The sequence below is a fragment of the Cyprinodon variegatus genome, unplaced genomic scaffold (assembly GCF_000732505.1).
Source record: "Cyprinodon variegatus isolate N-32 unplaced genomic scaffold, C_variegatus-1.0 Scaffold458, whole genome shotgun sequence".
Taxonomy (NCBI): Eukaryota; Metazoa; Chordata; class Actinopteri; order Cyprinodontiformes; family Cyprinodontidae; genus Cyprinodon; species Cyprinodon variegatus.
Genome location: NW_015150911.1, coordinates 323,616 through 351,469, shown reverse-complemented (window position 1 = coordinate 351,469; position 27,854 = coordinate 323,616). Strand labels below are relative to the sequence as shown.

General features: G+C 37.5%; 1 protein-coding gene across 5 annotated transcripts in view; it reads right to left on the bottom strand.

Moving 5' to 3' along the window:
- The window catches only part of ehbp1 (EH domain binding protein 1), a 183,162-nt gene that overhangs the window by 139,970 nt on the left and 15,338 nt on the right, over positions 1-27,854 (bottom strand). For all 5 annotated transcript variants that reach the window (XM_015389429.1, XM_015389428.1, XM_015389431.1 and 2 more), the window contains exons 3-5: positions 26,447-26,504; positions 26,267-26,362; positions 18,159-18,212 (exon numbers count right to left, since the gene is read on the bottom strand). In XM_015389429.1, coding sequence (XP_015244915.1) covers positions 18,159-18,212; positions 26,267-26,362; positions 26,447-26,504 — 208 coding nt within the window. The remainder of the gene's footprint in view (positions 1-18,158; positions 18,213-26,266; positions 26,363-26,446; positions 26,505-27,854) is intronic.

Here is a 27,854-nt window from a genome sequence, read left to right as displayed (position 1 = left end):
TATATTAAACAAAATCAGATGGAAAACACAAACACTGCACTTAACTCTGAATACATCATATCCACAGAGCGTGATCCTCAGGAGCTGAATCTCTTCTCAAAGAACCTATTCATGTCTTAGAACTTTCTAGTCAAAGTCTGGATAGAAATCTAACACATTGTGGGTGGAAAAAACCTAGAAACTGTTGTTCCTTAAGGCCCTTTGTCCAGTTAGAGGGAGTTCTAGCCATTTGGCCAAGGAAAACGAGAACATCAGACTAAAGAATGACATAAGAACTGAAGCCAGTCCAACAAAGTGTTGACTACATTGTCTAAATACTAAAACATGGCCCAGGTTTAGATAATTATTCATCAAAAACCATGCATAATCGTTCTTCTACACAATAAGACACTACCTTGTGTTGGACCATGTAACAAATAGGGCTCCAAGAATTTAGAAAATCTTACGATGGCCTTAATTACACTCAATATTCATGATACTAGATGTGATATATGCCTAGTTTCCTCTTTCATCATAATCATTTTACATATTCTTAAAGAAGACACACCACACTCAACAATGCAACCACTCCTTTTGTAATCTATATTCGAGGTTCAGAAACAATTCCAGCCAAACTCAATTTATCCTGGAGAATAATCCAAAGCCAGCACCGATTAGTCCCCCCCGCCAAAAAAAAAAAAAAAAAAAAAAAAAATCAGCTGGCTAAGTCTGAATCTGCGCGTCAGCAGATTGGAGGTGTTATTCCTCTTGCCTCAAGGTCACAGTTATTGGAAATGGAGACATCCAATGTGCTCACATCTTTCTTTGAATCCACACACAATGGACTGATTCCTCTGTGTCAATTTGGCCTCCCCTGATAACTGATAAGGCAGGCCTTTTTACATACCATCCATGAATGCCACACTATAGGCATTATGGACTCACACATACACACTCTAACGGAGATTAAGGCCAATTTATTCATCTGCTACTATTATATGTGAGGATTTACCTTTCTCCCCCCAAAGCTGTGTGTTTTTATATGTTTTTTAAAAGCAACAAAAGACATAAAAGCCATGCAATACTATCACTTTGGTTATGGGAATTACAATAACAATAGTTGGAATATTGGAATGAACTGTGCCAACGGTTTTCTTGTCTGTGTGTTGGTACATGGTCAAAGGGAAAGGCCGATTCAATCTGCCCCGCATTCGAATGCATTCAGAAAAACAGGTTGATGGGATTTTAGCGACCCCCCAAAATGTGTTTTAGACCTGAACAAAGGGAAAATTTAAAAAGGGAAAATGTCTTTTGCAGAGTGCCATCTTGGTATGGGGTAAAAGATGTTTTTTTTTAAAAAAATAGCTGGGAGTGGAAAATAAACTAGAAAATAGACAAAAGCAGCTAACTTGCTTTAAGTCTAGTGTTTATAACACAACCTGATCAACATAATTTGGTTCTATGAACGATTTCTGGGAAAAATGTATGAATTAGGCAAGTCTTTAACATGCAGTAGTCAAGGAAGACGTACAATAACACAATCAAAGAGAAAATCATTTGGTTGTATCAAGAGAAACTACTCCACAGTAAACTAAATAGCTAAATAGTACAATGTTAGCAGGATTGCATACAAGTTTATTTTTTATATTTTTTTTTTCCAGAGGATGTAGCCAATTGGCAAACCAGAAAGCACAGAAGCAAAATTAATAAATCGCATCATTTCCAAGGTAATTAAAAGGAAAATGGCTCTAAAACATATATTTCTGATCATTTTAATGTCATTCTGTTGTGAACATTGTTCTCCAATATGCTTTTTTTTAAATAACTAAAGTTTCTAAGATTAATTTTTGTTTTATAGTACACAAGGTCGTCTATATAATATTTTTAGCTACTATTAAGAACCCTTTTAGAGGTTCCTAAGAGCTTAGTGCGGCTCCAGAGCCACAGGTTGCAGAGCCCTGGTCCAGGCCCATTGGCTTCATATCTCACACCCATTTTCCCCTGTAGCAGGGCAGTCAAGATGTAAAATTTGAAACTGAAAATCAAAATAAGGCAATATAGTTAATACTCGATGCCATGGGAATATAAAAATGACAAGAGAAACGCATAAACTTATTTTAATAAAATTTAAAACTTTTTTTTATCTCAAAATAAAACATGGTTTCGCAACAGAACCATTTTTATACCTACCTTAAATTTATTAAGAAACAACTGTACAGATAGGCTCCGTTGCATCAGGTTCATTTTCAATGATTTCGACCTTGAATTTTCTTTAATATCGGGACCAATATCCATATTATTATCGATCAGTTCATACCTAATGGACACCAATGCCTCATGATGCACAAAAACAGACATTCATATTCTGGACAAGCTTTAATGTATAAATAAAGATCTACTGAGTCCAGAAAATGGTTAGGAATGCCTGGGATAATAATCTGATGGATTTATTGAGGGATTATTTGATTATGAAATATTCAATAGTCAGTCCTTATTTACAGCTTATTGTACGTTAGTGAGTTGTTGTCTTGCATAAAAAAGAAAAAAATCACCTATTTTAATTTAATAAACTGCAGGGATTATGATTGTTTTAACATAAGATTTCTTTGTGAGTTGTCAAAACAATTTTGTTTAAAATGACCTAAAACTATAGGAAACATCAGGTTTGATTTTAAAACTGAGAGGCTATTAGACAGTTTTGGTTGACTAATAGCCAACAGTTAGTGGATTGCTCGATGAATTGATTAATTCGAAGTCAGATATCCCTTATGTTTGAATCGTCCGCTTTTCAACTACATTGTCCGAACTTTGTTTAGATGGGCACCAGGCTGATATCTTCTGTCTTCATCTCATTTCTGTTCCTTCCATCGCCACTTCTTCCCTCTCTTTCGTCTTATCAGTGTGTCCAGGGTGCCCTCCTCTTTTCCACTTTCTGGGTCTTTCTTTTGGGTGGCCCTCATTGCCCCCCTACACACGCTCTCACACCCAGAGCATGCACTTCAGACAGGGGGCTAATGGGAAAATAAATTACCAGCAGGCAAAAGCCCTGGCTCTGCACTTCTACTGCAGAGAGAAAAGGCCACGGGAGGGGCTGGATGGAATGAAGGAAGGTGGTCCAAAAACGGCAAAAGAGAAAGGTAAAGGAGACGAGAGAGGAAGACAGGCGACTGTTAGGGGCGGGACAACAAGAGGTTGAGGAAAGAAGAGATATCTTGGGAAAATGAGGCAGGGTGTACAAGGGGAAAGGAGGACGGGGAGAGAGGAAGATAGGCTGAAGGGATTAGCTGGAGTTCACTCCCGGTCTGTGAAGCACTCGCTCATCACTTTTCCTGCCATTTTACCATCTCTGGTCATCATAGAGGCCTTAAATAGCCAATAGCACAACCCCACACATATAACCGCATCTTCCTATATGAAGTGAGGACCATACGCTACCTCCTATTCATTTTCAGTTGACCATAACCTAACCATTACTATTGAATACCTCGCCCTAACCTTCACTCACACCTTAACCCATAACCTAACTGTAAAGAGAATGAGGACCAGCAAAATGTTTTTACTTTTCCTCCAAACGAACCTCCACTTGATGGTGAAATCAGAAACAGTCACTCTGACGCCAAAACTTGAACAGAATAACCCAACCAATTCCCCCGAGGAACCAGATCATGTGTTGATTACTCTGCTTGAATGAAACAGCAGTTTAGACGTCAAACTGACAGTGGACATCTGAACTCTTGTGTCCATTTGGGTTTTTTATTAATAATTCTCAAGTCTGATTTACTTACATTAAAGTAGACTTTAAAAAACATGAAAACCTTTGTAACAGTAGGCAACTCAAGCTGTATTGTCAATTAGTAAGAAATAGGTTGATTTGGCGACAATAAAGAGGACCGTGTGACTATACTGTTGGGTAGAGTTAAAGGGCAAGAGACAAAATCACATTTCTTTAGTTAAGAGGGTACAGAAAAGTAACTTCTAAGAAGCAAAACTCTAGGTTTTTTATTCAAGTTCCAAATTCTCTTAAATGGCCCACAGGAAAAGGAAGCCAATAAAGATGACTTAATGACAATCTTTAATGACAAAAAGGCTTTTAAATGGCAAAATCTTCAAAGTCATTTATTTAAACTCTACCTGCATGTCTTAATGCATTTAGATTCCTATTTTCTTTTTTTTTTTTCCAACAGAATTAGCAAGGTTCATAAAATTTAGGAATATAGATTTAACTGACACCAATTCAGAACTGACTTATTATACATCTTAAAGATCAACTTATTATCTTTTTTAGGCTTTTAACAGTTTTTCAAGATGCCAAAAAGTGTTAGCATACTCTTTTATTTGTTCAGCATCTTGTGAAATCACAGCATGGAACTAAAACACAAATTATTTAAGTGTTTGACATTCAAATGTTCACATTTCTATCTTTTAATAGAAATTCAGGAGAAAATTTGAATTTCTAAAGAAGATCCTTTCTTTTTAGTGCTGTGATGATGGTTGGATAATGTTGCCCAATCTTGTTCCAGCTTCTTTTTGAGGTAATATGGGAAACTAAGAGGCTCAAGGGTTTTAATGATTAATCTGACAAGAACATCTGTTTTCAAGAGATATCAAATGGTGATATCGAGGTGATGAGACCGTGGAATCATATTTCGAAGGAATTTCCATCCAATTCAAACTTTTAAGGATCTGTTTGTTTTAGATGTTTTTGGCAGCCGGCTGAGATCTGACATGGCTATGATAGGCCTCTAATCCAGGGCAAAGCTGATTTGCTTAAGGGGGTGGGGGGGTTAAGATAGCCTCCGACAAGAAACAATTGCCCCAAGTGAGAATCTGCCTCTCTCCCACCCTGCTCCATGACAAAGGTGTACTCTCCATGCTAAGTGACAAATCTGGGGAGACAAAGAGCATTAGCAGGGTGATGCTCTGCTCCAGTGCCTCTGATTGTGACCAACTCAAAGAGAATCTAATATGGATTTTGAAAAAAAGGAGAAGGAGAGATTAGAATGAAAGAGAAACAATGAACACCTTCTACCAAGAGGGAATTAGTGAAGGGATTGGATAAGAAGCCGGTGTGCCTCGGTGTGTGTGTGGTGCATGGTTCAGTGCTTGTTCTTTGAAACTCTTATTTTTTCCCATGAAAGAATAAAATGGTTTGCAGATTGTATTTATGTGCATTTACAAACGAACCAAAATGGTTCTTGTGATATTCTTACCATTCATCAGCAATTTTTGCTATGCATGACAGTAATCTTTGTTTAAATTTGAGAAGGGACTCAAAACAGCTTTCCTAATTATATATGTGTATGCTGTTGTATAATGCACCTTATCTTCCCTTAGACAGCTCAAATAGTATGAAAATCAACTTCAAATACACACCTGCAACTCTGTGTGTGATACTCTGACAAAGCTCCAAAGCAGAACAGGGTTATGGATCAGTCTAACTGTCAGAAACTGGCTTGGAAATGGCATCCAAGGACATCACAAGACCCTTATTCTTTGTCACTTAGCAGAACAACTGCCTCCATTTGCCAGGAATTCTGTGTGTGTGTGTTTTCATTGCGTGTGAGCTCAATCCTTCGCATCTTAGTATCAAAACAGCCATTTGCACGTACTCAGAGAGGATTTTCTGGCAGTAATCTCAATGATTCACCCTACACAAATGTTTAAGCAAAGTTCATGACAGACGCCTGCATGCATGCACACATCTCCTTTCAGCTAGACACCCAGCCTCTATATGCCACCCACTCATGCCCAGTGGGTCAAGCTTGTGGATAAACAGGGGGATTTGCAGAGGCCGGTGTTTGGCGGGGCACACAGGCATGTCTGCATCGCAAGCAGCCATCTTAAGTCTGTAGGAAACAAAATAAATAACAGAGACGGAGGAGATAACTGTTCAACCGACGCTTACCATCAGGAGTGTCTGCCCACCCGTCATCAGCAGGTAATACATCACAACAAAAACAAGGTGAGATGAGGATGAAGACAAGGAGGGAAAGTCTGATTGGAGTCAACTGAGAAGAGGTGCGGGTGATGGCATGTTAAGTCAACAGACCACTGTTGAAAGAGGGTACAGTTGAGCTATAAAAACCCAAAAAACTACCAGTTTAATGTAAAGTTCAGTAATAAAACTCAGAAACTAACAATGGAAAATGAGAAAATGTGTCAAATCTGTTTAGGCAGACAGAAACTCAGATGACCCTTTAAACCAGGAAGCTGGAATTATTCTGCATTAGCTTCACTTCAGTTCCATTAGCTAGACCGGTACCAGACACCTTAATGTAAACACAAACTTTAAACTTAAAGGGGAACGCAGTTTTGTTTTTTTTACACTGGGCCCTTGATTTTACGTTATTACAACATGTTCTACTCACCCATATGAGTTTTGTATATTCTGGAGCCGTTCTGATGATATTCGGTTAGGTTATATCCAAGTAACGTCTTCCTATGGGCAACGACTTGAAGGCAAAAACTAAACTGTTAATTTATTCTTTATGGTACGCCAGCATTCATAACATGTAGGCGAATCACTGTCCCCCAGACATCCGTAGTTATATTTTTTAAATATTTATTTATTTTTAAACAAAGTGGAGTGTGTATGACATCATCCGTGCGCGCCGGCTACCATTCATTCTTTATGAATATCTTCAGAACAGCTCCAAATGACACAAAACTCATATGGGTGAGTAGAACATGATGTAATAATGTAAAATGAAGGGGCCAATGTTAAAAAAAAGGTGTTCCCCTTTAACTCTCTGGACATGAAAACACTCTGTACTTCTTAATCACATCGAAAGCTGTTGGTGAAGCCAAAGCTTAATGCTACCATCATCCTCAATGGTTATTGTGGGTATTGGGTATAAAGGAAGGTGTTAAGACTTTATTTGAAGTAAGAACAGAAGTAGTTCTTGTGTTGCATCGTCACGTCATTAGGGTAATTTAAAGACCGCTAGCTAGATTGGCTAACAGTCCCAGAGCTTAAATTGAAGAACACCCCTATCAAACATTTGCATTCAGAGAACTGAGTTATCTGTATTTAGTAAAGCATTTTCTAAATGATTGCATTGTCCAATTCTGGTGAACCAATACTGTGTTTTCTCAGCTGAAGCTTTTATAGCTCCTGTCTAGGAGTCAAAGATCTTTGATACCAGCATGGTAACATAATCTAACCACCATGTTATCTTTGATTTCCTGTTAGCTTTACATAAAGCCTGTCAAGAATGAAGGGATTCATGTATGCATGGGTGATGTTTCCCATGATCTGCAAGCAGAAGACTTGGAAAAGAAGCAACGACATTTTGTCTGACAATGCAAATTTACAGATAATTCATAGAGTCTTATGGCAAACAATATATACAGTTATTGTGTGACTGGATATCTGGGAAGGTGAACATATGTACACAGGAACCGTCAGTGTTTGCTGTACTGTCTGGCGGCATCTGCTGTGTTGTTGGCTGGAAATGAATCGCTACGGGAGGCTGAAGCCCCAGACTAAGGAGATGAAAGCCGAGGTCACAACCTGGACCAGTGGGACAAGTCACTTTCACAAATACAGTCTCACACATGCAAGCCCGGGCATACACAGGCTGCATACACAGGACTTACTGCAGACATATGGGTCTTTTACTAACCCATGCAGAACACAGCACGACAGGCACGGCACAAGGACGAAAGATGACAGAATAAATAAGATGAAGATAAAAGAGCAACTGTGACAAATATGACACAAGAAATGCACACACACCAAAAAAAAAACTATAAAGGAGCCAGAGAAAACAGGAGTATAAAATGAATTAGCTCTACCTCAACTGGGCAACGGTTTAATCAGTTTAATTAACAAACATAGGCATGTAAGCAAAAACAGGCACGCATGCAAAGATAAAAGAAGCGTGTGCCAAGAGGTATACAAAGCAGAGCGATAGCGTCGAGCAGCACGTGCAAGTGTGGTTTACCCGCAAGTAAATAGCTCTGTTAAAGTGCATGTTTGCATAAAAAGAACATGCAAAAGGAGTTTTAATTCTATTATAATCTAACCACAAAGTGTAAAAAATATTAAAAATGTTATTTGGCTGATGGTTAAAAGCTTAGTTTTAGCCTCATGCTTTTTTTAAACAATAAAAAAATATATGAAAATATTTTATTTACAGTTTAAGCTTTAATAATAATACTTATAATAACTGAACTTTATTAATCTCACATAGGAGAAAGTCATCTCTGTATTTAACCCATCCCCTTAGAGAGCAGTGGACTGCCATTGTGCGGCGCCTAGGGAGCAGTGTGGGGTTAAGGGTCTTGCTCATGGACCCAGAGTGCAGGCTGTGGGGATCAAACCGGGTACTTGCAACCTTCTCGTAGCACAAGCGCACTGCTACCACTAGGCCGCTTCCAAGCTAATCTTTATGCAGATGATAGAGTTGAGTAGAGTAGAGTTTCAACAGGGATCCTTGTATGACGTAAAGGTTGTTCTTAGTGAGAAAAAGTAGTGAGAAAAAGAAAACAGAAAGAAGTCATGTTTGAAACTACCACTTGTCAAGGTTTGGATCAAATTCACAAACTCCCTGCTACAGACTAAAATGCGCACCAAAGAACTGAAAGATGAACAATAGCTTTAACATAGAGCACAAATAGGGGAAACTAAATAAACATATATTTACCAAGAAATGGTTCCAAGGTCGCTGAGAATATTGGCATTTCTGCACTAGTGGAGGAACATAAAGAGATCATCCTACCAGTATTGGGGTATTTGGATGGATGATAGTCTGGTTTTCATTGAGCACTAAGGGAAAGGTTCAAGTTTACACTTGCCTTTATTAGAAATAGCAGTATGGAGTCACACTATAGCATCAACTATTCTGTCTTTATAGGTTGGCGGGATCTGTAGGACATCTCAACTTCAGTATTTTATGCAGTCTGCTTTTAATCAGCTTTAAAATGCTTATATTCTCAAGGTTTATGGAGAACTGGCTCAAATAAATTCACACAATCAAACAGATGTCTGAAAAAAATCCTATTATTTTGTGAAGGTGAAGATTCTCAGTTGGAATGACATTTTGTCCACCAGACTTTCAGCTAAACGAACATGTATTAATTGAATTAATAGGGTATCAATCAGTGTTAATTTTGTTGACGAAGACTATGATGAAAAATACTCGTCAACGAACCTTTTTCACGGACTTAAACTAAATAAAAACTAAATAAAAAGTGAGATATGATGACTAAGACTATTACGAAAATAACTGACACTTTAGTCAACGAACAAAAACGAGACTAAACTATTAGGGAGACACGAATGGTGATCCTATCATAATTACTTTTTTTGTGGGACAAGTTGGGAAGAAATCCAATCAAAAGTTAGTTGCCAACCGCCATAGAAAGAAATCCAGGTGGCGGTAATGCGCCATAAAGCTGTGCGAAGAAGGAGAAGAAGAAGAGAGCGCGTATGGTTGAAGCATAGAAGCAGCATTTTCGTAGCTGTAGTAGCCTTTCAAAAATCCAATGAATAATAGACATGTTACAACATCTAGGGCGAAAAAGTAGAGTTGATATCTGGGCACACATCACATATGACACTAAGGACAACAAGACAGCCTGCAAACCGTGTGGAGTCAAAATATCCGGAAAAAACAGCACCAACTTGAAACGGCATTTGCAGACGACTCATCAGGAGATACATGCGAAGGTAAGCATACACGCTAAGCATACAAGGTTATTTTTTATTTGATTAACCGCCGTGTTTGCGCTAAACTTTCAGGGAGCAAAGCCACAGTTAATCTTTTTGAAATTCAAAATAAAATACGTGTTTTGTATCTGTAACTGTTCAATCTGTGTCTAAATCTAGATAGATACTTTATTGATCCCCAAGGGGAAATTCAAGTCTAATTCAAATCTAGACTGAGACTAAACTAAGACTAAAAGACTTAAGACTAGACTCAGACTAAAACTCTTGACATTTAGTCAACAAAAACTAGACTAAGACTAAAAGATTTCAGATGACTAAAATATGACTAAAACTAAATAATGTGTTATTCAAAAGACTAAATCAGAATTTGCTGTCAAAATTAACACTGGTATCAATTAAGTATGGTTTTGAGATCTGTTTCATACTAAAGCTTTAATATTAAATAGATAATATTACAAGTTCACCACAGTCATCTCAACTAGGCTTTAGTAGGGAAATAAATGTTATTGAGAAACCGTTGCTGAATATTAGGAAGGAGCAATATGATCATAATTACCTGTATAATTATCTGTGAATATTTTCAGTGTAATGAAGAATCTGAATGCTATAATCCCAACAAACATTGCACCGAATAAATCTTTTATGACTGTGATAATGTGTGCATCGATAACATTACATAATCACCAACCCCTAAACAACATAATAGTTTATAAAGCTAAAGGAAAAGAAATGAAAGTAATGCAAAATATAGCTTCGATCCCACAAGCTTTCCGTTTGGCTGATCATCAATTGTTTTAATCCTTTAAAGCCCAATATGGTTATATCAGTTTACTTTGTAACTTTGCCATTTTGGGTCGTCTGTCCTTCAAATAGAGATGTCAATCTCTAAGGACTACCTGGTTAAAAATCAGGACACAAAAAAGGGTTTTATCTCAAAGTAGGTAACAGACAAAAAATTTTAAAAAAGATTGCTCATTGAAACAACAACCAGCAGAATATTGTTTTTCAAAAGTCATTTGAAGCTAAGAATGTAAAGATCTCTGAGAAGCACAGAAGTTCAGACGGTCACACACATGCATGACACCTGCTAAAGAAACGCAACCACACAGAAACCTCAGGGCAATGGCAGCAGTTAGTCAGCAGACCAGCCATGTGATGGGGTGGTGTGGTGTGGATTAGGGGCCAATAAGCCTATTAGGGTGACAGCAGGGACCACCCGGCCTCCACAGTCACCTACAAACTACAACCACAACCACACACTGCTCTGAATACAACCAAGTGGACACACGGCCAAATATAAACACCAGAAAACCCAGATTACATGACTGACTCACACAGAGATGAAACATGAACATTTACCCCTTTTAAACCTATATTTTAGCTTGAAACTGCTCTTTTTTTTCTTATTTGGAAACAAAACAGAAGTAGAACATGCGACTGTGTACAGTAGCAATAATCGTGTGTGTGCGTCCTTTAGGGCGTGTGAGTCTGCACAGGGGGGAGTCTGGAGCGTGGGGGGTAATCACAAGCATCTGTCCTCTCTCCTCATGGCAATTAATTAGATTAAATTAATTTAGAAAGCGTGTGTGGATGTGCGATCAAATGCTAAAAAACCTCCTGCCTTCTTCCACCCACCCAGAAAATAATGTACATTCTCTAAGCGCTGATCTACGAAACACATTTCAGTTTAAATTAGCACTACAGGCTCATATAAACAGTTTAAGTGAGCAGCCTGTTTCCCTCCGACACAATAAATGAACCCTATTGAGTTCTAACAAGAATTTCCTTTATTAAAAAGAGAAAAAAAAGGAGAGCAAAGGTGAAAACTTTGGTGCCACACGCGTGCACACAAGCACAAATTAATCCCAATTTGTCGGCCACGACGCAGGAGAAACTTTTGGGATTTCATACTTCATACCAGCTTTTGTCACCTTTGCGTGAATAGCCGGGAGCTGAAATAATTGTGTTTTTCTTCCCCGAGGCCCAGTCAGTGCTCACAAGCCACTGGCCTACGTAATATGTTCCAGACAGGGAGAGAGGAGAGGAGGGGAGGGGAGGGGAGGGGAGGGCACGGTGGCTTTGGGTACAATACAAAAACAGACTAAATATGTGATTGGGAAAGGTGTGCTTAATGATGAGGAATGTCAGCTCTCTGCCATTCTCTTCTTTGGCTTTATATAAATGAGAGCTGGAAAAATCCAACTGAATTAAGCATGCAAAAATACTTTGCTTGGAAATGTTTTTGTGCAACAAATTTGAGCAATCCTGCTGACAATAACAGGTCCAACCCCTTTTGGCCAACAGGAGAGGACTCCTATACAGCATTCTACCTGGTTGGGGAATGCAGAGAAAGATCCTTGTTTCTTATTTCTCATTTCCTTTGCAATAGGAGAGATGTACCTTTTTATAATTGTCCCAATATTTACTGCAGTTTTGTCCGATATCTAAATGATTACATAATTATTTAAACAAATGCATAGCTGTGTATCTGACAATGGAATACTGTGGGACTTATTTCACATTTTTCTGTGTATTTACTTATCTATCTATCCATCTATATCCTTATCTATCTATCCATCTATATCCATATCTATCTATCCATCTATCTATATCCATATCTATCTATCCATCCATATCTATATATCCATATCCATAGATCGATCAATCGATCTGCATGGATATCCATATGATGGATATCCATATCCATGCAGCTAGGCGGAGAGGAAGTGCTGCTTCCTTTGACCAATGAAGGCTTATTTCTTAAAGGTACACAGTCATATTTTATTCCAATACTGTAAACACTAAAATCCAGTTGATGAAAATAAAATAAGGTTACATAGTCCAAGCGTTCATCCTGATAAGAGGTCAGATCATCCATTTTGAGCCTAAATAGAACCTCAGCACAGGGTGCAATGAGCTGACAATAACAGTACCGCTGAACAACCAGAAGGTCAGATGGCGGCTATTAATGCAGCTAACTAAATAAGTCCTGACTGTGTCAACAGCGTTGCAATGCCTAATGGGCAGCATTGCTAAAACTAGTGGCACAATTAGACGGGACATTCCTGAGCTTTAGTGTGCAGAGCTCAGTCTGTTTTCCCTGTGTGACTTCAGTTTTATTCTTCTCCGACTCAAACATTTTCTTATATCTTTTTACTTTAAAATTTAGATTTTTTTTTTCCCCACACTCACTCGCCTCCATTACCTCTGCTTGTTGACCAATTGTATGCATGCACAGCGACATAGTGACAGTCACATGATGTTTTTATGGCGAATACAGACAGAAAGTCTACATTTACTGAGAAATGTAGGGAAAAAAGTAAAAAAGACAAAAAAAACAAATGCTACAGTGCAGGTTGCAGTTAGTTGTCATAAAAACGTTTGCAACCAACGAGCCAGTGTATAAGTTTAAAAAAATGTAAATAAAGTGACTATGCACCTTTAATAAGAGAATCCCACTCTCTAAACAACTCACAATGCAAATTAAAGAGCTAGCTTTACCACCATTGTGTATTAAAACATTTCTTATTGTTGATGTCTGTATCAGACTGACTGTCAAACAGCAGAGCATCCATACACAGTCGCAAACGCCTTCTGTCCTTGGTGACATTGATGTAATGTGGTGAAGAAAAAAAAAAGAAACTGTTGAAGTAGGACTTAAAAGGGTAAAAGATGGGGGAGGAGCAAGGAGAGTGGGCTTTGGAGTCTCTATCGCTGTATATTCAATGTATTCTGACATGATAGCTTCTCGCTTTAAACACGGCGGCCCTCTGTGTGTGTCGCTGCGCGTTATTTAAATCCTCTCACAAAGCTTTGAAGATGAACGAAGTTGGTCTCCAATCTCCAGCTCTGGCTGATATGCAAACGTAGAGAAAATACACACAGACATACATGCACGCGTTAACCACCCCCAGCCACTACACACACGCACAAAAAGGGCCTGTCAGCACAATGCCTTCAAATATAGCTGTCCAATCTTTTGACTCTCAATTTGCCCACCTTTTTGATAATATGTGGCTGTTTGAAAAAGGGTGAAAGGCAAGGGTAGCATGCAATTTAGAGATACTACTGCGCAGCCATTTGCAGCCATCCACCTCTCTCCTTCCTTCCCTCTCTCTCTTCCCATCTTTTGATTATGCGATTCGCCTTGTCAGACGAACAAATAGAGGAGGGAAAAAGGTAGTGTTTGACACTACGTTTTTCAATGACAAAATACAATCTAGACAGGGCCAGTAATTCAACGGAGAGGGATTAACCTAACGCAAGGTTGGGCCCCAAGATTAAGACGAAGCCAGAGCACGGGGATCTTGAATTTCATCATCCTCAGTCTTGGACACAATGGCGTATTCTTCCACTTTTCTACTCTGCCGTCTGATGAGGGGTCAGGAGAACTCACCTCTCCTCTTCTTCTGCTCCTTTTCTACCGAGCACGGCACTCGTGGATCCTTTCAGACTTACCTGAGAGGTTCAGGTAGCCTCAGAAGGTCAGAGCTGCCTACCTTTTTATGAACAGAACGAACAGCCAATTTTGGAAAATTTCAAAAGTCCTAAAGATGTCACCCAGTTATTACAAAATGTTTAATTACCAAAAGTAGGACAGAGCATTCAACTGACAAAAAAAAACATGATCCAACAGATTTAATTACAGTTGCACTAATAAAGCTTTCTTTAGAGCGTTGTGCTAGGCTGCCCCCTGGTGGTGGATATATTAAACAGTCCTAAAAGTGTACAAACCTGCAACCTCTTATGAAACCAGAAACTCACTGAGCTGTAAAAATATACAGCGCAAACCATTGCTTGACTCCTCATGGACGATAATCTTTTAAAGGTTTTAGCTTTTAATGATTTAGTTAACCTGTTCCATTTCTAAGTTAGAGTGATTTAACAGCAAATAACTTCAATTTTTACCACTAGAACTGAATCCATCAGTTTGAATTTACTACAACTTCTCTAAATTTCCCAAATAACACAAAAGCTCAACTACATTTATGTTTCATGGGCAAGGGACACTTTTTGTTGCTACTGAAAATTTTACCAAAGCTTATATGTTCTTCACGGTACGAATATGCTAATAGTTAATTATCAAAACCTCTGATACATAGTGCCTCCCTTATGGTCTAATAAGACAACAATTGAACCGCTTAGCATCAGTGGAAAGAAGTGTGCACTTGAGAGTTAAGGTAAAGCTTTTAAAGTCTGTAATATATAGGCCACTGTGAAGACTGGTAGCGGCAGCAGCATGCTGTGGGCCTGTTTGCTGAAACCGGTGCCGGTACATTTCAGATGTCAGTTAAAAAATGGGAAACAATTTGGTAATGCTTTGAAATCACAGCCGGTTCTAGACGGGAAACAATAGACAACATTAAGCTGTTTGGAACATTGATTTCAAGAAGATGGATCTGTGGCCAGAAAACAAGCTGGTTTGAATGAGCTCTACCAGTTCCTACAGGGAATTATCTATGGGACAGAAACACAACTAATTCGTCCAGGTATGGATCAGACAAATCAAGATGTGAATTGAAGTCTTGTTTATAGAATTATCACAGATTTGAATTTATTCTATATTAGACCCTGAAAAATTATTCCCTAAGAAACATGTAAATTATAAAATGACCTGATTTTTATTACAATCATTAATATATTGAAACTTTTGAATTTTTATTCAAAGGTTCCTTTTCAATGCGAGTGGATTTGTGCAAATTTAAGGACTGACATTGAAAAGGAGAAATTATTTTGAATGTAAATCTTTAAAGATAGTAGGCACAAAGCATTGTTTAAAAATTGTATAAAGACAAGGGAACCTTTTAAAGAGACAGGCCCTAAATGCAGTGGTCTAGTTTCAGTCTGTTCCAGAGACCCTTTACCATACGTCTTCTTTTCTCTCTGCCTTTTTCTGGTCTATTTATGGGTAAATAAAGAACACTAGTGCCAAAAAAATAAATAAATAAAATTTTTTTAAAAAGCCTCCAGTAGAACCATTCAGAGAGAAAAGATATCCAGATGTCATGATCCCTACATAAAACCCATCAACAGATGTGTGGGTTTTAAACATGTTGGCCTACAGCCCCTCCACATCTGATGCATGTGCAGGTGTGAGGGGTTACTTTCTCCCTCCCATCATTGCTCCTCTTCTTCATTCCGGCTGCCTGGTATGGCTTTGATCTTTCTGTCATTAGTCAGGTATGCAGAGAGAGCAGCTCAAACCTTCCCTCTCCCTCCTATGCTCTTGTGTTGCCCTCTCCCACGCTCCGAGCAGAAGACATCGGCTGACCAGTTTGTCTCCTCAAGCCTCTTTTTGGACCTAAAGGTGGAGCAGAGCACTGTCCCTCTCCGCATGACGTGTACGGAAAGTGACAGTGTCAGTGCACTAAGTTAGCTTACCCCACGCTCCTCCTCTTGATCTTCGATTAAGGAACTTTGAGGAGTCCAAGAGGTCAGAGGTCATTTGCTGATGTGACCTCAGTCTGAAGTAACATCAGGGAGTATCCATCAGATAATTCTTTCTTATTTTCTATTAGCTGAAGATCACTTGACTTGTGTGTCTGATACAAAATATAAGAATTACGATACAACTGAAAAACCACCGAATCATAAAAATGTTCTACTGAAAAACTGTTTTTAAACCCAGACTTTTTTTGAATTTGCAGTGTTTCCATTTAGAGAACTTATTTTCCTAATTACAATTTGATGCTTAAAGGAAACACAGCTGCAGAGAAATATAAGCAGCAAAACAAGTTAATAAAAACAAAACATCTTAGATCCTTTAAAGAAAGTAGTTCAATGTCTAAATTGATCACAAGAAGTAAAGAGCGCCAAGTCTCCTCTAAGGAACTTAATGTCTCAACATCATGTATTACTACTGAATAGATCTAAACTTTATCCATCTAGTAGAGATAAGAACCTTAAACCAGCTAAATTACTGAATGAACAGATACATGTAATCATCCCACAAGCCATGGTTTGCAATCTAAAAGTGTTTAGTTCCCATAACTGACCTGTAGGTGGGAGCATTAGTCTGAGCTGTTGTTTTACTATAGACATGAGGAGCAATTCGATTTAAGCAAAAATTAGGAGAAAGTTCTTAATACAATCACAAAGGTTTGATAGTTTTGGATTAATGAGTAAAACAATTGTATCTTCTGTTGTTCAAGTACTACAAATCTTTTCTCAGCCTTTAATCATCAGTAAGTTAACATATGGACTAGAGCTGAACAATATTAGGAAGACCTGTTATATAAAATAATGATGCCAATTGTCACGGTTAAGATATGGTTTATGCAGGGTTGGAAGTTTGCTCCAGGTGGCAGTTTTTTCCAGGAGTTTTTTTTCTGGCTAGAAGAAACAGTTTGTTTCAGTCAAAGGTCAAATTTATGGGAGGTTTTGTTTCTTTGGGTGAATTTATTGCCTTAAGTAATAATAACATTGAGGTGGGGCTTAGTATCTATAAAGCAGGTTGTTTTGGGGACATGAATAGATAAAAGAAAAGATAAAAGGGTTGTGTAACTTGGAAATAAAAGTTATTTATTCATCTAGATTTGTATTACATAACCTTAATAAATTATATAATTTCTTAATTTGTGTCAGTGTGTGTATTTTCATAAAGTTTTCATGTTATATAGCCAGGTGGATATAATGAGTTGACTTTTCAATGGAACTATCCCAGTACTCCAGAATATGATGTATTTTAAAAGGACTTTCTTCCTGTTTCTTCTGGAAGAAATGGGGAAAAAAAACAACATTTCTTCCAGTTTTTTCCACTTTTCTGGAATAAACAGATCTCTTCCAGAAGTAACTCAACCCAGTGCTTTTGATAAATAAATATTAATAAACCATGATAAGTTATTTTTGTTCCTGTAAGAAACCTGGAATCGGGGTAGATAGATATCTCTCTGCCTAATGGGGAAAAAAAACGATTGATCATTTCCAAAAAAAAAAAGATAAANAACACTTAAGAAAATAATGCACTGGAAATAATTGAGGTCTTTAAAATAATAATAATTATTCAAACCTATTTTTCGATTCTCTTATAAATCGTACAGCTCCTTCTGTTCAATGGACTTGTTATATTATTAAAAAAGAAACGTTTTCATCCTATAATCTGTATGTTTAATAGAAGAGCAATATCAAACCTGACTGATTTTAAACTGAATGTAAACATATTTACCTGTTCTCTTCATGTTTCTAACTCTTTATAAAACCTTAACATAGCAGACATTATTAAACGCAGTAAATTCCTTTTTCTGCATGTAATGACATCCACTAACCACATGGTGGCAGACACAGCCCGAATATAAAACCACTCCGTCATAGTCAATGTGACATCTGATCAAACCCTTCCCAACAAGAAAGCTATCCTCTAACCTTTGACCTTTTTTTGCCCTTTTACTGATGGAAAAACTTGTATTTCTTATGTTACTTCCACTTTGAAACTGGGTTTTAAACCAACAGTGCATAATGGTGTAACAGCTGTTTCATAACATCTGGTTGAAAGATACTTAATACTCACATTTTCAATTACAAACGTCCACTCCTTGTCCTCAAACTCTTCTGCATGAGGATCCTGTAAAGGGAGAGACACCAAAAATTCAAGACAGTTCTATTTATTTGTTAACATTTTTCTTATTTTAATCAAGAACAATGAGAAAAACAAAAAATTTCCCCCCCAAAAAATCCTAAAAAATGTTTTTAAAGGGTTCAAGGGACATGCAGAAAGGTTTAAGAGAACATCTAGAGGGAGACGGTTCTTCATTTCATTAATCTGTGGCTGTGCAGTCACAGCTAACTGGCAAACAGGCTTTCCGGCCCCAGAAAAGATTAAAAAATGCAAATCCAATCCTCGTCTTTATGGCCTCCAATAATGGCTTTGATAGTTCCCCTTGTTTAGGTCTGGGATTTTAATTATCAGGACAGAGAGGCTTGAAAAGGTCCTCCTTTCAGCAGGACTACAACCATAAACACGATGGAAGCCTTCAATGGATTTAGATCACAGCTTTTTCGTTTCTTAGAATGGTCTAGTCAAAGTACAGATGTTAAAAAGAGAGGAATCCATGAAAAAAAAAAAAAAAAAGGCAACCTGCTGTTCATGGTTCAAGCTTGGTCTGCTTTGCAGAGAAAAGGAGACAGAAGTTTTAGGGCAAATTCACAATGCTGGTCCGGTCCAGTTATTGATACATGTGAAAATATTCCCACCTTCATTTGGCCTGGTTTAAGTGGTGCAGACTTCTGCAACCTGTGGCTCTTTGGACACTCTTCCTCACTTTGACTCAAATTGATAAAGCGCAAACCAATTCTTTAAAATAATTACTTCAATAGCATTAAATAAAAAAGAATGGCTCTGAATATAAACTAAACATACTTTGATCTTTAATAAGTATCAAATATTTTGTTTTTTGTTACACAATTCCCACAGATTTCCGCAATCCATTAAAATCTATTTATGCACTTTTCACAGGTGACAGAACCTAAAGCAGATCTTCCATCCCCTTCTGTCATCCTACACTTGGAACAACACTGTCCACCATCAAGGTTCTACTTGGATTAAAAACCAAGATACAAAATCTGAATTGGTTTCATGCTCAAAGGAGCATGTTTTTTTTCTCTGACACCATTTACATTTGATCACTGCTGGACTTTAAGGAATGGAAATTTCATGAAAGCTGCACAAAACAAAATGTCTTTTTGTTTACACTCTGTGTATACAGTCTAAAACTACGTTCACACTGCAGCCTGAAGTGACCAAAATCAGATTTTTTTGTCCATATGCGACCTGTATCTGATCTTTTCATGACAGTCTGAACAACACAGATCCGATTTCTTCGAAGGGACCAAAGCTGCTTGGCTATGTGGTCCTGAATCCGATATGAATCTGATCTTTTCAAATGCGACCTGTGTCTGAACAGCCAAGTGGCATTCATCCAACCTGAACGCCATTAATACCCAACAAAGGTCACTATTCTGGGTCTTTCTATGCAGAAGCAGCAAGAAAAAAACCACGGCGGACGATGATGCAGAGAGCAGTATTTATGTTTATAAATACCATATATAAATATTATATAAACTAGATAGAGTTTTTAAGGTTGGGAAAGATCCCTAGATGTTCTCCAGCACTACTGGCACAGCACACTGGCTTGTGACGTCATTACGTCCTCTACACTTGTGTTGTATGAATGTAGTTCACTCAGGAGATCACATACAAGTCGCATATATTTGGAAATGTACACAGCAATGCAAAAAAATCGGATTTCACGAAAAAATCAGAATCAAGCATTAAGGCCTGCAATGTGAACGTAGCCTTAGTCTAAGTTTTCCTATTACGATGACCTATCACCATTAACACTATAATACAACTGACTTCAACATACTTTATTTTCAGTTTTAGTTAACAAAATAATAAAAAAAAAAAAACTATATTGAAAAATCGATTTTTTTATTCTTCTTGACATTTTAAAAACTGGAACAAACTCTGTTAAGGTGTGTCCTTTAAAGGGAGCTCCTCGCACAAAGACGGAGTGGACAATAAAAAATCAAAATACACATTTTACAAAATACAAAAATCTAGACTCATTTCAATAAAAAGGTTAAAAAAATAAATAAAATAAAGCTACCGCGTTTTGAGANTAGTGTCCTTTAAAGGGATCTCCTCCCACAAAGATGGACTGGACAATAAAAAATCAAAATACACATTTTACAAAATACAAAAATCTAGACTCATTTCAATAAAAAGGTTAAAAAAATAAATAAAATAAAGCTACCGCGTTTTGAGATGATAGAAACATTTCTGTTGCTTTTTCCAATTCAATAAGCATTTAGCATCCTGTGTGACACTGATCAATGGCGTCCCCAGCCCTGTGTGTTAAACACAAGCAGCTGCTCCAAACGGCCTCCAGAACGCCCTGATCCTACACGCACATCAACAGCTTCTGACAGCGATCCTCCTCTGCAGTGCTAATAAATATATCCACAGGTTTGTTAACACCCTATTTCCTCCTCTTTGTTTTCATTTAACTGTTTTAACATAAGTAGGAGAATCACAGCTAACATTTCCAGGTTTTTCTGCAGATGACATCATTTAATCAAACAAGTCAGGCTAAACATGAGAAAAACATCCTTTCCACTGAGCATTGGACATCAACGATGCATATCCCTAATCTGACTTTTATTCTGCAGTTAAGGCTAATTTTTATTTTATTCTTTGTTTAAGACTTACACAGTTAATTTGAGGCCATGCACATCCTGCCTCTTTGCCTGATACCAAGCAGCTGACTCAGCTGTTCTCCCTGCTGTTTTCACCTGCAGGATTTATTTATGCTAATTACGTCATACTTTTAATTTGAAAACTAATAAGTTATATTGCTCATGCAAAATAACTGTCTCTTCTCATCACCTGGAAATCTGACATAAACATTTTTAAATCCGTGTTTGCCTTAAGTTAAAACCTGCAGGATGATCCTGCGTTTGTTTGTTGTTTTTTTTATGTGGGAAAAGCCCACAAAGCAGCGCCCTCTACAGATTGCAGTTTTGGTATTCCTCCTTGAAGAGGTACTTTGTAGATGGGTGCTAACATTAGCCTGGCTTGCTTTTAATCCTTTCAGAATCAGGATTGGGCCTTTCCACCAAAAAGGCCCGATTCCCACAATCAAGGACTCACGTCCTGATTGTATAACTTTTAACCGTTTTCTAATTCATTACAGTTAGAAAATAAGTAAGAGATAGAGTAACAGTAAGAGACCAAGAAACAAATGGAAAATCTTTACTCTTAAAAAACATACACAAAAAGTCAGATGTGTTTTATAAGAACTTAATATCTTAAACTTCCATTTCTACCCAAATATAAAAAGGTTGACTATAAAACATTAAATTATGTTTAGCCCTTTAACCAAGTCATTAAATTCGAATTTAAAGTAGACACATTTTATGAACTGAGCCTTTATTTTATCATTTTAATACCAGAGCTTCAGATCTACAAATGTAGATGTCATTTCCTTCCAATAATATAAAATTTGGAAAAATAAACCAAGACAAACATATTTAATTAATAATTAACCTTATTATTGTAATTGTAAAACTGTATAAATAAATCTTAGCAAAATCCATTTCTCACATCCCTCTGACTTTGCATTTCAAAATGAAAAAACTTTATGTACTCAATCTCCAAACAAAAAAAAGAAAAAAAATCATTCATTTTTAACGACCCTTTACAGAATTTAATATGTACCCATAAGAACTCTATTATTAACCTGTTATCCTCTCTCTGTCATTTGGTTTCCTCACATTTCAATGGATATTTCAAGCCTCAACACAGATCTATATTATATAGAACATGCAAATTTTATTCTTTCCATGTCACTCTCTACAATGTCTTTTCGTAAGATCCTAAGTCACATATATATATAAAGACATTCTTTAATATTTTGATTAAAATATACAGTGGAATCCGCTTATAGTGGTCACGGATATAGTAATCAACCGCTTATAGCAGTGGTCTCCAACCCTGGTCCTCAAGATCTACTGTCCTACAGATTTTAGATGCATCCCTGCTTCAACACAGCTGAATCAAATGAATGGCTTGAAAAGGTAATCAATCATTTGATTCAGCTGTGTTGAAGCAGGGATGCATCTAAAATCTGTAGGACAGTAGATCTTGAGGACCAGGGTTGGAGACCACTGGCTTATAGTGTTCAAAAGGCTTGGGTCAGAATCATTTCTATACAAAAGCTGTTTAATTTGTTTACAGTAATTAAGAAATACGCTTATAGTGTTCATTTTTGGCCATTTTATGAATGTAAACGTGCAAAAATTATTTAAAAATTACGTGTAGCCTAGTTATTTTATTTTTTTTCTCCCACTACTTTTTTACTACTACTCCTTTCTGGGAATCTGCTTCTCCCTAGCTAGCTTGGAGGTACAAGAGCGCTTTGGTGCGGGTACCAGTGCTGCACGCAGCGAGGAGGATGAGGATGAAGAAGAGGAGACTGTTGTCTTTTCCAGAGCTGAGATGAGGAATGTAGTTTGCATTTTAAAGACTGGTCTCCTGCCTGTTGGTTTCAAAAACTTTCACCTTTTACAACGTTCTGAAAAAGAAGTCAACTCAGTGTCAGACAACACACTGATCCAGGGAACCATGGATAAATATGTTAAGTGATTTTTTAATGTGGCGCAGAGGATCCAGAAAACACAAAACAGAGGTAGGCTTGCTTTAATTTTCTGTGGCCTATGCAATTATCTTCTATGTTGTTGTTGTATGAAACCGTTCAAACTTTATTTTAAGACATGTTAAAATGCACCGGTGGCACAGCAGAGCCGAAGCACAGAATAAGTTACATAGGCCTACTGTAGGCTATCAGAGATATGTCCGCACACTGCGCAGTACTCTGCTGTGATAAGCATTTGTTTCAACCTTTATTTTCAAACTTGTTTAAAAAATGCACCGACAGCACAGCAGAGCCGACGCAGAGCACATAAGTTACGTAGGCTACCAGAGTTAGGTCTGCGCACAGCGCAGTATACTGTAATTAAACTTGCATGGTACTGTAATAAAGTTCAGTAAATGCGGAAGCTATCTGTTTCATTCCATTTTTTTTCATAAAAAAAAAAACATACAAATGGCATTTAGATGATATTCTGCATAAAAAAAATAAGTAAAATAACGGTAAATTCAGTTTTAGTAATCAATCGCTTATAATGTTCAAATTGGCTCTGAACCAACGTGACCACTATAAGCAGATTCCACTGTATTTGATATTTCATATTGTTGGTAAAAGCTAATTTTGTTTCTGTTAAGTTATTGTCATTTTTTAACTCCTTGTTACGGTGGAGATGGACATGATTTATTTATAATTTTATAATACATTCTGAGTGTACTCTTTGCTCTATTTAAATAAAAAAACACTTATGTCACTAACACATTTAATTTATTTTTCCTCTTAAAATGAGTAAACATGGATTTAAAAGATAATTTCATGAGGACTGTTTGAGTTTAATACCAGGTTATAACTCCTTTAGAATCTGCTGAGTCATAATAACTCTGTGAGATGATGTCATGTCGCTTATTAAATGTGTATGACACAGTTCTGAGTAAAAAGCCTTAATGAGGCTGAGAAAGCTGCAGAACAGGGAAGGACTGCGCAGCATGTATAATGAATGAGGGTAATTTGTTACCAATGTAGCATCAACAATTAGAATCATAGAGACTAACACTGAGGGATTGTCTGCATTATGATTTAGTGTTTATTAACCCAAATACAGCACACGGCAATGGGGTAATTACATGAATAAAGTCAGCATTATTGGATATTTGATTTGGCAATAATCCAACTGCAGAAAGAAAACTTTGCTTCACTGGCTTTGACTGCGTCTTGTTACAAAGCTTCAATAAACGTAAATGGAGGAGAAAGGAAAACAGCGTAAAACACCCAAAAAGAATCACAAAAGCGGAAAAAACACTGATTTCTTTTTTCCAGTATCACAAGATTTGCCTCGCTGACTAGAGGTATTTTGCAGTGAAGCTCAGCCAAACACTTTCTGAACCGTCTGAGAAACACTAACTTGTTGTTAATAATAAACATCCATGTGACAGGAGGTGAAACCTATAATCATCTTATCTAAACAGACATACTGGTCACATTCAGAGCATAACAATAGATAAATCACAATGTAAACCTAAGAGCGTATCCACATCAGGAAAGGTGTCTTTTGGTCCCAAGCAAAACAGGGCTTTGTTTTTCAGTTGGCTTTCACATTTTCACATTTCACTTTTTGCGAACTACCTATAACTTGTGACAGAGCCACGTTTGGAAAAGGAAAAAGACACGCGGACCCACAAATGGAAGAAAACCTCTGCAGCGTCTTTGCTCTGCGCCTGTTATCAGCTCATTCAGCGTAGATATTAAAACTATTTATTTATAGTTTTGGACAACTATGGAGAATCCATCCTGCAAGCTGAAGGAAACGCTTCAGTGTTGCTTGGAAACCAGAGACACAATGTACGATTTCAGGTACACATTCATTACTACGGTTAAGTCAAAAAAAAGGCGTATATATTTTAGTAGTTGGGTTGGATCCAGATTTAAAGCAGGGTCTGTTTGAAAGCCCATTTGATAAAGTGGGTCTCTGTCTGGTTGATTTCCTCAAATAAAATCTATTCAGGGACTAAAATGCCACTTTAAGAAACGTAGGACTGCACTGCTGCCTTACGTCACTAATGATTATTCCAATGATATTTCTCCCTGTTGGAGCAAAAAGACGAACAAACCTGAACATTTCCTGTTGCTGAATCTGTAGAACCTGCGTTCTCTCTTATTCGCTCTTCTTCAACAGGAATTCAATCATTTAGACGCGCAAACTTTAGAGGAACGAGCGAGATTTTATCTCTGCTGAGCCAGTTCTGGGTCATATATGTTTGGTCTCAATAATAACCTCTTTAACTTTGACAGATTCCATTTCATTTCAATTTTATTGACTTTTCTCCAGGGATTTTCTTTGATTCAGTGATTCCATCGTCTAACAAGGTTTCCAGGGCCTTTGGAAATAAAACTAGAGCACAGCATCACAACTTCTCCACTATTCTATTAAAGCTACACTGCATGATGAATTTTTAGTTAGCATGTGCAATAGGTGGTGGAGTTACATGTGATCTATAAAGGATCAATGCGAAAATGTTAAGATGGGAAAACTAGTTTGGTTATTGCCTTGAAATGAGCAGTCAGTATTCTACAGGTGTGGACATGAAAGAAAAATAATGTTCTAAGTCATGAAGATTGATGCAAAGATGATAAAAATGATCTAAAAAATAAATAAATACCAACTAAGCTATATAATGTTTATAGAGCACTTTACATAGGTAGTCCATCTCTAAGTGGTACGAAGCAAAAGTAAAAGAATAAAATGATGAAAAATAACTAAAAACATAAAGCAGTGTACCGATGCCTTCTTTGTGGCAACAATGATCGCAGATCATCGCGTTTGCAGACGGTTTTGGCCTGAAGATGAAAAAAACCTACATCTCCAGATGAGTTTGAGATCTGGAAAAAATAAATTAATTAATCCCCTCACACTTGGTAAATGCTGAATGCTGAATTGCAAACACAAATTGTGCACCTGTTCTTTTTGGGGGGTTTTTAAGACAAACAAACTTTCTGAAAATCAGGGCCCCAAGAGTGACTGCTACTGGAAAGCTCTCATTAAGTATTTATTTTTACCAGTTGTTAAAAGATGAGGTATTATGTCATTTTTGATCAATACCACAGGGACAGAAAAGGTAATTGATTACCAATAAGTAAATTATTATTCAATTAAATAAAAATCAAAAAACAACATAAAGTTTGTATTTCTTTTAATAATCTCAGATTCTGCTACTTTACTAAAATGTACTTGTATCTAGAGGTTTTTAACACATGGTTACCAGGGGAGCGTGTTGTGATGTTGTAACCCCAGAGAGATGTAACAGGACACTAGTAACAGGAGCTAGTCTGTCGGCCCCGAAGCCCTGGCATGTTAAAGTAAAGCAGTCATCCTGGAACATACTGTGGCTTAAGGAATCTTCTTTAAAGACAATTAGATGAGCAAATGTATACAGACGGACGCTGCAGACTAATTTCATGACAGTCTGTATCTTACCTTAAAGAGAGTGACGGTAATCTCAATGTTCTCTGGTACCGGCCACACTACCACTCCTCTGTAGGGGTTTTTGATGCCAGGCTGCCAGCTATGGGACTAAAAGACAGAATGTAAGAATAAAATCTCTTTTTTCAAAATATAAAATTTTTTGTTGCTACTGATTGTATATAAAACACAGACCTTAGATGATTTCCGACGACTTCTGCGAGTCCAAACAACCACTAATTTATCTGGTTGCCTGTAGGAGAAAAACAAGAGGAAAGAAGGCAAAGGATGTTTATTATTACAGCCATGTGGGATTTAAACATCAGTGTTTGACCATCAAAATGAGCCTTTATCCTGACATCTTTACTTATAAAGCTTCTATAACAAAACTAGTGTATAAACACCACATGCACACGGGTCAGCATCACTGCTCATGGCATGAATAAATCATGGAAAACCAGTTGACTCTTGGCTTTATCTGTGGCCTGCAGCACAGAAAACAGGATTCAGTCTCCAACACAAAGGCTGACACACACAGCAGCATAAGAACCACAAAAGTCCCTTTCTGTTCTCTAAGGTTACGTTTACACCGCAGGCCTTGATGCTCAATTCCAATTTATTTTGTGAAATCCAATTGTTTTGCATTGCCGTTCACATTTCGAAATACATGTGACATATATGTGATCTCCTGTGTGAACTGCAGTCATACAACACAAGCGTCAGCGTTGCGCAGTAGAGGACGCAATGACGTCACAGGCCAGTGTGTGCTTTGTTTACGGAAGCAAACATGGATGGTAGTGCTGAAGCACATCTAGCCATCTTTCCCATCTTTTCAAGATGGTTAAACATAAATACTGCTCTCTGCATCATTGTCTGCCATTGTTGTCGTTTTTCTTGCCACTTCTTCATAGCAAAACCCATAATAGTGATTTTCTCGGGTATTTATGGGGTTCAGTTCGGATGAATGCGACGTGGCCGTTGAAATACAGGTCGCATTTGAAGAGATCAGATTCTAATCGGATTCAAGAAGACATAGCCAAGTGGCCTGGGTCGGATTGCAAAAAAATCGAATCTGTGTTCGGACAGCCATGAAAAGGTCCAGGTCTCATATGGGCCAAAAAAATCGGATTTGGGTAACTTCAGGCTGCAGTGTGAACGTAGCCAAAGTAGATCTACAAAAGCAGATCATGAACGATCAGTTTAATGCTAACATGCAAGAGATTTCAACCCCACTTTACCATGTTTTTATAATATATGCTAATATCTATTACTGTCCTCTTCCTTATTTGAGTCTCAATGTGACCTTCAGCCATGTTGGTATTGTATTCAATACACATAATCACATCCTGCTGAGAGACTCTACATATTACTGTGGCATGCAAAATGGTAGTTTACAAGTTAAACAGGAACTACATCAAACACGTGCTTTGGATATCAATATCATGCTCCTTGATCAGCAAATGTGATGGATTTGAAATATATTGTGATGCAATCATTTATTTTAAGAGGTACCTCAGTATTCTATGCGTTTCTGCTCTGATAAACTTCAACCTAAGAACCAGAACCTTTCGTCTGGAGATAGAGAAAAGCTAAGTCATCTTAC